This window comes from Platichthys flesus, chromosome 3 (genome assembly GCF_949316205.1).
Source record: "Platichthys flesus chromosome 3, fPlaFle2.1, whole genome shotgun sequence".
NCBI classification, from domain to species: domain Eukaryota; kingdom Metazoa; phylum Chordata; class Actinopteri; order Pleuronectiformes; family Pleuronectidae; genus Platichthys; species Platichthys flesus.
This window is the reverse complement of record NC_084947.1, coordinates 7,265,465-7,277,114: the sequence shown is the minus strand read 5'-3', so window position 1 is coordinate 7,277,114 and position 11,650 is coordinate 7,265,465. Positions and strand designations below refer to the sequence as shown.

General features: G+C 42.7%; 2 protein-coding genes across 2 annotated transcripts; both read left to right on the top strand.

The window, feature by feature from the left end:
* The first annotated feature begins 1,019 nt into the window (after positions 1–1,019).
* On the top strand, positions 1,020–5,463 carry LOC133947851 (izumo sperm-egg fusion protein 1). Its single transcript, XM_062382213.1, has 9 exons — positions 1,020–1,236; positions 1,458–1,532; positions 1,633–1,710; positions 1,820–1,840; positions 1,959–2,048; positions 2,276–2,403; positions 2,753–2,903; positions 4,495–4,663; positions 5,012–5,463. The coding sequence occupies exons 1-9, from the start codon at positions 1,035–1,037 to the stop codon at positions 5,082–5,084; spliced, it is 987 nt and encodes a 328-aa protein (XP_062238197.1). The 5' UTR covers positions 1,020–1,034; the 3' UTR covers positions 5,085–5,463.
* A 2,916-nt stretch (positions 5,464–8,379) lies between these two features.
* dusp2 (dual specificity phosphatase 2) lies at positions 8,380–11,650 on the top strand. Its single transcript, XM_062381624.1, has 4 exons — positions 8,380–8,950; positions 9,608–9,729; positions 9,859–10,078; positions 10,635–11,650. The coding sequence occupies exons 1-4, from the start codon at positions 8,569–8,571 to the stop codon at positions 10,850–10,852; spliced, it is 942 nt and encodes a 313-aa protein (XP_062237608.1). The 5' UTR covers positions 8,380–8,568; the 3' UTR covers positions 10,853–11,650.

The following is an 11,650-nucleotide window of genomic DNA, read 5'->3' as shown; positions in this document are numbered from 1 at the left end:
TTTATTTCAATCAATCAAATTTTATTTGTATAACCCATATTCACAAATCACAATTTGTCTTATAGGGCTTTAGTACTATGAGGCACTACTATTACTAGCACTCGGGTTAAAGCAGTTAAGTTCTGTAAACTTAAGTATATGTACACACAGTGCCGGAGAATATAAGTAGACTATCAATACCAAAACTACTGCAGAGCCCAACGCTATAATTTCAATTATTCCTGGTGATTTACGAAATCCTTTATTCACGGTCCTGGAATCGTTGAATGATTAACTGAATATAGTTGAGATTTTGACTGTTCACAGTTAACAGCTATATTACTCTTATCATTATCAGGACCCGAGCACCTCCGGTGGAATGCACTATTGTTCCGAAGGATTTGTGTTTCACTTTTGGGCTTTTTCAGGCCTAGACATGCTCAAATTGTTACCAAATTTTGCAATAAATTCAAAACCTCAAAAAAGTAATTGTATTCTGGAGTAATTTGAAATGGACAATGGTAAAATGGCTCAACAGCGCAATCTAAGGAAAAGCCCCTCAGTTAGCTTTCACCGATCTTCACAAATATCGGGATACCTGTGTATCATGACCAGACGCACACAAAAGTATGAGGTGTATTGTGAAAAACACAACAGGAAACCTGCCACTTTGGACTGAGTGGCCATTTTCCACATTTCCACATTTTTACTTGAAGAACTTGTCCCGGGGCTTTCATCAGATCAACTTCATGTTGCGATCAATGTCATCTCAATATGAAGTGTGAGTCCTACTTCTGATCAATGCAAGATAAAAAAAAAAAATTAAGACTTTAACACAAAACAAACAATTAATCATGTAAAATAGAATCTGAAATGACTTTGTTTAGAAAGTTGTGATAACGGTTGTAGTAGCAGTACCACTGTTGTTTTCAGTGGTTGATTTGTAGTAACACTAATGTTTGACATTTCTGTTGTAGAAACCGTACTGAGTGAAAAATCCCAAGGGCCCAAGTGACTCATCCTCAGGTGCAGGAGGCTCAGGGTGCTGAGGGGAGATGCTGCTGATACTGGTGACGCTGCTCGGCTGTGTCCTTGCAGCTGACGCTTGTCTGCAGTGTGACCGCAGGGTTCGACTCCTGCATGAAAACTTAGCCCTGTCTGCCCCGACCTTGGCCGACCAGATGGAAATAAAAAAGATTTACAGCCACACGTATGTGAACTACATAGAGACCAGCAGGAAGCGAAAAGGAATAATAGGTGAGATAAAGGACTGGTGATAATTCACTTAAAGCAACAATATCTCATAGCTCGCGTCTTTTTCTTAAATATTATCCGGCCTCTGAGAACTTTCACGATCTGGTAGTTGAATTACTTTTCTACCCTGATCATCATTTTGTCCTGGATAGAATCTGAGTTAGAGGCCTCACGTGTAAATGATAAAAACCAAGTAAAACATTACTCTGTTTCCAACTCCTCAGATTTCACTACCCTGTACAGAGCCGGCACCGAGTACCGCAGCGAATTCAACCTCTTCCTGAAAACCCCTCACTCTGGTGAAGAACAGAAAACATAATTCATTGTAATGAATAGTTCTCAAATGGACACATAATAAAGACGAACATCATGTCCCCCCTCGACCTGTTCTTTTTACAGGAACATCTCAAGCCATTCAGATCATGGAGAAGGGCAGGAGGATCTTAGAGAAACACCTTGACGCCTTCATCCGTGATGGTAATTGACATGAATATTAATGCTTGTTGTGCACAGCATGAGGCAGGGCACTTTATATAATGAGAACAACATGTTTCAGATTCAGATCATTTGTTTGTCTCTCCCTCAGGATTGTGCCCCAACATGTGTGGTAAGTTTGATCTGTCTGGTTCTTCCATCTGTGTCGCTGCAAATCCTTGTAGAAACACACCCACAATACACACAGTGCATGTTTACACGACACCTGTGTGTGCATGTGTGTTTCTCAGGCCTCCTGAAACGGAGAGTAATGGATTGCGTCTCTTGCCGCTTCAAGATATACGTCTGTGCGTCTCCCTCTGGCCAGCAGGAGTGTGGTGGTATGTTTTTTGTGTGTTTGTGTACATCCTTGGTGGGTAGAGGCATGAGAGAATGAGGGAGAGTCCTGCCTATGTGCTGGGTTTATAAGTGTGTTCTCAAGCGAGGCCCTGCTGCTGCCTGCCCATGTGCAGGGCTAATGAAAAAGATAATTCAAGTAATCCAAATCAAATTAATGAAACAAGCCCCCCCCCCCTTCCCCCCCTTCCTCCTCTGACCCTCTCTCCAGAGCACAGACTGCAGGCTGAGGAGGGAGGCCAGGCACTGCTCGACTGTTTTCTCCCATGGCATCAACTTCTCACAGGAAAACCTGAGTATCACTTCTCCTGGGCTCCAGGAGAGCCAGGAACTGAAAAGGTTTGTCCATTTGTCCTTCTGCTACCCGCCTCGCAGCCAATCACCGGGGCAGAAGCTCTCATAAATAAATACCCCCGCCTTCTTGTTTTATCTCAACTTATTTTTCCTGGAACTGAAAAGGTTACTCTGCTCATACTGTCACTTCCTCTAATGACAACCAAAACAGAAACAGAAACAGCAATCTACCACGTTTAAACCACTTAAATGGAACCTACCACTTGTTAAACACTTTGCATACTTCCTGATTCTCGTGTATAAAGTTTGGTCCCTTATTAAGCTTTACTCTTGAATATTGAGTGATTTCCCACACACTAACTTGCAAATATCGCTTCCCAATTTGTGTTTGCAGCCGAACGAGACTGACTTCAAAGTGTTGGTGGTGACAGATGAGTCATTCTGGATCCTAAATCAGCTGGAGGTGGAGGAACAAGGGACGTACCGCTGCTCGCTTCAGGGACGAAGTGGAACCGTCTTCTATCGAGTCACTTTCCTGCTCACTGGTAGAGTTACGGCTCTGAGGCACACAGTCACTGAAAAACTGTTAATCCGGCTCTGGATGTTCAAAAGCTGACATTGCCTCCATGTTAATTTAGGCTGTTTAAACAGTTACCCCAGAGACCAAACATGCCAGGAATATTTCTACTCTAAATGCTTTGGGATGAATAACAAATATTAAAACAGAATATTCAAATAGACATTACTTGTAAAAGTGGTCTTCTACTTTGGTTTTCAATATCACATCAAAGATATGACAGGAGGCCACAAACACAACCGTCATTTTTAAAGAGATTTACTTACTTCACGATAAAGAACTGGAATAAAACTCAGTGGAGCACAGAACTCTGTCAAGGCCAAATTATCCCCTTCAAATCAAATTGAGCTTCACCAAATCACTCATAGATATTATTACACTTAGTGTGACTGATTTTTCCCATCAAGATCCATGAATTATTCCCGGGGAAATTAGTCAAAATGTCCCAAAAAGGAATTAAACAAAAATGTTATGGTTTTGTCCCTGTGATGGACATTTGAAAATACAAGAGGCTGGAACACCAAATATGTCTTTGTGTATTTTAATAGGGGCTCTCTGTAGAAAGGATCAACACAGAGAGTCAAAGGGATCTCAGCGTAAAGATGGAGAACAGGCAAATGTAAGGGTCTTATATCTAAGAGAACTAAGGCTGTTTGTCTGAGCCAGTTCAGACTGGTTCTGTAGGCGCAGTTTCAAACAGGAATCAAAACACAGAGAACTGATTTACATATGTTTCCTTTGGAGATAGAGCAGACATAACCTCAGTTCTTTGGACAGTAAATAAGTGATACAAACAAGATGGCTCAGCACAGATATGGTCAAAGGGGCTGGTGCACTTGTCTCAAAGAACAAAGAGGAACTGGCAGAGAGGCAAAGCAGCACAAAGATGAAATACACTGGAGAGGAAGGAGGCGCAGGTGCCAAACATCCGGAGGGGACAGACGAGCACAGCAGGGAGGAAACACACGAGGACAGGAAGTGGGTTCTAAAACGAGAGGAACAGCCAGTGACAACAAAACTAAACAGGATATATAGAAAACAATGAAATTAAATGACAACGTGACCTAGAATTACAGAGCGTGACATGATGCTATTGATACTGTTAATAAAATTCCCCAACAAAATTAATCCATCCAGATTATTAGTAGCATAAAAACTAACAATAACAGGAATGGCCCTCAGGGGAGCAAGCATAATTAGACCCAACAATTCAATCAAATAGATATGAGTCCTTATATTCCTGCTGAGAGAAAAACAAACAACCACTGATGAAAACACAACTTCCTTAGCTGAGCTGAAAGATGATTTCAATGTCCCAACCAGTACCAGTACCATAGAGTTCCAAATGTAGAGAATACTATTTAATAAAAACTTTAATTATGAGGACAGTGAGAGAAAACCTTTTGCAAATGGACTCCATTGTCCACTGTTGGTTGTCGGGAGGTTCATGACAAACAGAATCATGTAAAAAATGAATGTCTACCCTCGAAATTGCCTCTATACGAGAGTTTCTGTATAGCTCTACTGATACATCTTTGTTTTTCTTATCTTCCCCACAGTCGTACCTTTGCCTGACGAGCCTCAGAAACCCCGGGCCACTCTGCCCACACTGCCTCTCGATTACGAATACTCAAATGATCAGCACACCGACAATATAATGGTGGCACTCCTCGTCACGATAACTGCTCTGGCTCTTGTGGCGAGCGCCGGCCTCGTATTCATCATGAGGTGAGCATCAGTGAGAGGGCGGGGGGGTGGGTGAAAGGTTAGCCGGAAGGGCGGCGGTAAAAAAAAGGGGTGATGCCGAACTGTCGGAGAGAGCGTGATGACTTAAAGGATTCAAGAGGAACAAAGTGAGCAAGTTGACCTGAGTTTGAATCATGGTTAATGAGGTTTAGGTTCATGTCATATGAAGCTACAATATATATATAAATACACTGTTGAAAGTTGAGCTGAGTGCACATTAATGTTGTCTATGTCAACACAAATCATTGACCTACATTGAAATGCACAAAAAAGGCACACAATACTTGTAACTTGATTTATGGTTTACAGTGTTGTTGATCTTTTTCCTAGAACGCTGATTAAGCAGTGGAGGAGTCGCAGAGGAGGAGGACAGAGTGGAAACACCAAACAGAGCACAGCGTGACGACAACACTGTATAAACACACTTCAATGGTTTTACTCACTTCAGGTTGTACATTTCCCTTTGTGGTTGAATGAATTTTCCAAGTAAAAGTGTGAGGTTATGTCTAGAGAAGAGGAGGAAGTGAGAATACATGTTGGGTACACACACATTGACTTTATTCACATCATATTTCCATTTAACTTTATCACATACATTCTTTGTACAGGGGTCACATTAAATGAAGTGTTCTATATTATGGTGAGAGTGATTTGATTAAATTAAGTTAAACTTCCACATAAATATACATTAAGCACACAAGTTTTATAGGTTGATACATAGTTATTTAATTTATTGATACTAACTCACCATGATCGAAAACACTTTAAATGCGACTCTAGACACTTTTGATCATATCTGATGACATTGGATGGAAAATAATTGAAATAAACAAAGTCAGTGTTTAAGATACAATTATTTTTTGAGTGTAAGAATGAGGCCTCATGAGGCAGGAACTGTTTTCCAAAAGAACATTGTTCATCTTCAAAAAAAAAGGGTCATGGTTCGAAGCTGTGCAACAGGATGAGTCATAGACCTCATAAAACAAAAAGTTTGAGGTGAAGTTTAAAACATACAACACACCCACAGTCAAAAGAAAAACACAAAACCACTCAACTTTCCAGCACCAGCTTGCCTGCAGTGATCTGACCCCAGCAGGGACATGTCCGCCCTGAATGGGGAGACGCCGTTGTCACGTGGGCATTCATGATAGGAATCGGGGACGAGGTAAATCTCCTGGATAACGTGTTTTTCTGAGATTAATAACTCCAGCCATCCCATTAATCCCGGATAATCCCCCTGTGGGAGAGGGAGGGCAGTTGCCGTGGATTGGGTAAAAGCTGGCAGCAGCTGTTTTCATCAGGGTTCTCTTTCAAAGTTTATTTACTCATATCTTTTGAATCGCTCGTCAGTGACATGTCACAGTTTTCTTACAACACCACACAACCACCAGACTTTATTGCTTCATTGTTTCCTGCTGTCTGTTTGTCTGTCTCTTTACGTTTTGATGACATCAGCTGCTTCTGATTCAAAAATAGTCACCCTCTATTATCACAAGTTGTGTCATGATCTCCACCACCTCCCCTGCATCCGCCCCACAAGTGTCTCGCTCAGCACTCAGCATATTTCTGCAAATTCCTCTCTCATGAGGTACTCGCTCAGATCACCTCGCCCCCATCTTGATGTTAAAGTGTAATTTCCTGTGATAGTTGTCATCAACAATAACTCATTTGGCTGATTCTTTGCTAACTTGACAGCTACCTGATTTACGAACCTATAGGAAAATAGCATTTGGACTAAATGAAAATTGAAAGCAGTTGGTTGAGTCACCACATCCAGGGGGATGGTAAATAAATCGTGAATCACCTTTTTCAGGGGAATTTCATCCAAACCTGTGTGAATCAGAGGCAGCCAGGTTGTCATGGTGTAACACAAAGGGTTGGAGGGGTGGCTGAGGCCTGCACGGGTGATGACAGGATGCATGTGCGGGGTTGCTTCCTGTCAGACTGCTGACATGTGGGTGAACGTTGGTCTTTAAGATGCTGTCACGCCGAGACGCTCACGTCACAATGTTCCAACCCAGCACACCGCTTCACTGTGGGTTTAAATGTGTGTGTTCAGGCCCAAAGTGCAGGTTGAGGCCACAGTAAATGCAGGTTCAGCAGCTCATGCTGACAGCCTTGATGAACTGTGCTACCAAAATGTATGTCTTTGTGTGTGTGTGTGTGTGTGTTGTTGCAGAGACTGCAGCCACAGCAGGGAGAGAGAGAGAGAGTGGGACACAGTGGGATTGCTGCTGACGAGCCGGCGGGCAGCGGTGCGGGGAGGGGAGGGGGCGAGAGGAAGTGGGAAGATGAAGAAAAGTGGAGTCAGAGGTTTGAGTGGGAGACGTCTGAGGGAAGGCAGAGTGATTTGAAAATGTGGGTTATGAGGAAATGAAGACCAAGACGTCAGATTACACTTTGTGCCTCAAATTATCCCACACGGCCAATAAAATATATATTTCTCTTTGCTCGTGAGAAGGTAGTAAGTGTCTTGAATCCATGGGTGGAAAGACGCCTACGACATCCTCTACATTTAGATGAATTATGACTTAAATATTGCTCATGTGGGACTGAGGCAAATATTTTCTCCAGAAACGATTCAGGTGAAGGACAGAAATACTAAAGAACATTTTCAAGTAAAACTTATAAATGTTCTCATCTAAATATGTCAAAAGCAATAAGTCAAAAGCAATAATCAAAGGTGAGTTAGGCATATTTGGTTTATTGGGAGTTTATGATTCAAAAGCTTACCTTGACATTGGACAGTTTGTCACCCACAGCCATAACTCTCATCACAGTTTGATTTCACAGATACAGACTGAAATAAGGCAGCACCCGAATAAAGAGCATCTCCATCCTTATCCTCTCTCTGCGCAAAGTTTATGGAAGATTAGTTCCTTTGAATTATGGGACTGCTTTGAATCAAGTTGAGTCACTTATCAGTTCATCCATGGACACAATCAAATCTTTGTTTGAAGGTGCACTAAAGCAGCAGAAACAATAGCTTCATCTGTGCATGGGATATAACCAGTGGAACTTAAGGCTTAAACATCACAGAGTAGAAACCAACAGATGCACTGGAAACTTAAATTAACCTTTTATTCACCAATTAGTGCATATGTGTGCAGAAAGAGACACAAAAACAAAACAAATAAATAAATCATGATAGCTATAATAATAATGATAATTTAAAAAATAATAAACACAAAGACAAACAAACAAAAACACTTTAAAGAGGTACAAAATTAGTGTAATCTGTTTAGGTTTGTATCCATGGGGCTTTTACAGGATGGGTGTCATATCTTGTTCTGCTCATTAATTTATATAAATACACATCTCTCTGTTCTCTTTTCCCTTTTCTGCTTTCCTTGTGTTGCTTTGTTTTGTGAACGCGTTGCTTTAGAGGAAACCAGCAGCAGTTTGTGTTTGTGTGGTGGAGCAGCTCAGGTTTTAATCTCGACCCGAATAACACCAAGCTCCTGTTTTCCTCTGGAGGCTGCGCGCATAACGTAATTCAGCACAATAACACGGGATAACCCCGAGTGACCACGTGCGCTCGTGGAAAATCTAAGGTTCCGCGTCAGTGTCCATATGAGGAGTGTCGGGTAGACCATATATGGTCGTTCCGCCGGCAACGTCACTACTTCTGGGGGAAAAACCAGGAGGGGCCCCGGTGACCCCGCCCCTCCGACAGCTGTTATCAATGAACAAGTGAAAACGTGAAGAGGACTCGAACCCAGCTAAGGTTCTACACACATACTTTATTTTATTGCTCCAGTCATTTATCAGATCATCACAGAAGAATACACCAACACCAGATTCATTTATTTTTAATAGCTCATATTTGTACTAGAGCAAATATAGTTTATTTATTTTAAATTACTTATAAATCTACTTTCTCCGCCATGACTGTGGATCCTTTGGAGATCACAGCCACTGAGCTGGTCCACATCCTCCGGACCCCCCGGGACCAGTGCGCCTCAGCCGGCGGCGTGGTGCTGGACTGCCGACCTTTCCTCGACTTCTCCCTGGCGCACATCCGCGAGGCCCGGAACGTGAACTGGAGCTCGATGATGAGGCGCCGGTCCAAGGGCTCGGTGGTGGCTCTGGAGTGGCTCATCCCGGACAAGGCGCTCCTCGGCCGGCTGAGACGAGGGGACTTCTCCCCCGTGGTGGTGGTGGACCAGAGCAGCGGTTCCGTGGCCGAGCTGCGGGCGGAGAGCGTGGCCCAGATGCTGCTCACCGCCCTGCAGAACGAGGTCCACACGCACATCTGCTTCTTACAAGGTAACAACCACTTAAAATCCACTTGAGATTAACTGTTGATTTACTGCTGTACTAAGTGTTCATCAGGTTGATTTGACCTGGCAAGACTTAAAGAAACAAACACGAGTCACCTTAGTGTTTATAACAGGGTCAATACACTGAGCTTACTAGTGTTTAGGTTTCAGGGTAATACAAGAGGGAAACATTTCATAAACAAACCTCAAGGATAAAGCAAACTGTGGACTATGCATATTTAAACTTCTTTTCCATGTTTACCCCATCCTATGGCTGGGCTAAATGGACAATATGATGTCAACAGTCGACTAGTCCATATCTGTAATTATCACAAAAAGTGTCACAATTGTAAATATATATATTAGTTTATATAGTTTAACGGCTTATTCTACTCCTGGGTGAAGTTTGTGGTTTTAAACACTAAATAAAAACAAATTTATGGGCAACAAACACTTGATAAACAGCAAAACACTTTACAAATCTGAGGTAGACATGTTACTCCTCCTCGTTCCCTATGAATTTTAATACAATATATTGGACTAAATAAAATTGTAATAATTATTGATATTGTTTTATAGCCCAGTCCTATTCTGAGTATAGTTATTATTTTGTACTTAGGTGAGAGCCCGGGAGTTTTGCTAATACTATGTGACCTCCATTTAGGTGGATTTGAGGGATTTACCGAGGCCTCTCCAGAGCTGTGCTACATCTCTGCCAGCAGCCAACTGCCCTCAGTGGAGCCGGAGCCAGCAGTGACCGGCCGGAGGACACCAGCGTACGATCAGGTGAGACAAAACCCACTTTTATAACAGTTACTACATGATGTCACCCACACAAACATGTCAATTGAAATGGATGTAAAGGATGAAATGAGATCAAACTTGGTATTTAAACTGTGGTGTTTTGAATTGCAGGGTGGTCCAGTGGAGCTGCTGCCTTTCCTGTTCTTGGGCAGTGCCATCCACTCGTCCCGCAGAGAGACCCTGGCAGCAGCAGGCATCACAGCCGTGCTCAACGTCTCCTCCACCTGCCCCAACTTCTACGAGGGGGAGTTCGAGTACCTGAGGCTCACGGTGGAGGACACTCTGGCTGCTGACATCAGAGCCTGCTTCGCCACAGCCATCACCTTCATTGGTGAGTCCCTCCCCACCCCACCTCTAAACATCCACATCTTCCAACCTGTGCAGTGTGGGTTTAAAATGAAAGATTAGTAGCTGATCAGTCCAAGCTTCATGAAAGTTATTAGACCCACTAAACACAATGTGTTTCTAACTTTATCAAATTAGACTTTTTATTAATCTCTCGATGAAATTCATCGAAGCAGACTGGGCAGCATAATCCATTTTGTAGCCGAGACTTAAGGACCAACAGTGTAATCGTCTGACTACAAAACTGGATAATGGGGCACAAGCTGCAGAGGAGAAGTGAATTAACATTACAAAGTGCATTCTGTTGCTTGTTTTCACCACTTTACTTAAAGTTCAGTTCAGGAGAAGATGGAGGTGGATTAACTAAATCTCCATTAGGACAGTGACTAATGACATTTGTCATAGGCCGCCCCTCCAGTCCAGTGGTTCTAGAGCTTTATATGTATTTCAGCTTGTAAAACATTCTCCCTGATGTCAGTGAAACTGATGTGAAATGGAGCACAATAAGCTGATCTCTCTTCCTCTTTCCGTCCTGCCTACAGACTCTGTGAAGCAGAGAGGTGGTCGGGTGTTGGTGCATTGCCAGGCAGGCATCTCCCGCTCTGCCACCATCTGTCTGGCCTACCTCATGCACACGCAGCGCGTGCGGCTGGATGAGGCCTTCGACTTTGTGAAGCAGCGACGTCACGTCATCTCCCCCAACCTGGGATTCATGGGACAGCTGCTGCAGTTTGAAACCGACGTCCACTGCCAAGGATGAAGAGGAAGGAAATTGACATGACTGTACTTTTTACTTAAATCGTCTACCTCTTGTAGACATTGTGCTGGACTCAAAAAATATGCTCAAAAATACTGTTTGTACTATCAAAACTTCTGCACAACAGAAGTAATCACTGTTTTGCACAGAAAGAAAAGCTACTTGTGTTGCTGCCAGCACATGGCTGGTGGATCCGGGTTCTCACTTCCAGTAGAATAATACAAACATGACGTTGATGCAACAAACAGCGGTTGGCAACATTAAACCCCACTGTAACCACCACATTGTGATTCTGAGCCAGCAAGGTGGAGCAGCTATGAGCTAATATCCCTTGATGTTTTGTACTAAAGGGTAGTTGTGTGTGCTTGTCGGGTTTTCTGTGTGTGTGTGTGTGTGCATGTGTGTGTCTGTGTGTGTTACCTTGTTTGACTTACGTGCCTGATTATTTGCAAGGGCTGTCTTATTTCCATTCTGAAAGTCATTCCTCCACAGTTACAGCCACTGTGACATCTTTATATGAGACAACACTGTGTTAACTTCAGACAGCAATACTGGTTTTATTGTCTAATTTATAAAACTGCGACAACCAGAAGTGGTGTATGATCAAAGGTCTGATCATTTTGTATCCTGAGATAGATAACTCTTACTAAGTTGTTTTTATCGTGTAAATAGAATTTATATTTGTATTTATTACATCAGCATTTGTCATGACACATTATTGTCTGTTATTGCACTTTATACCAATGAGGTTAAGCTGATCCCTGCTGTTTTTCCACTGAAATAAAAACACGGCGGTGAGCA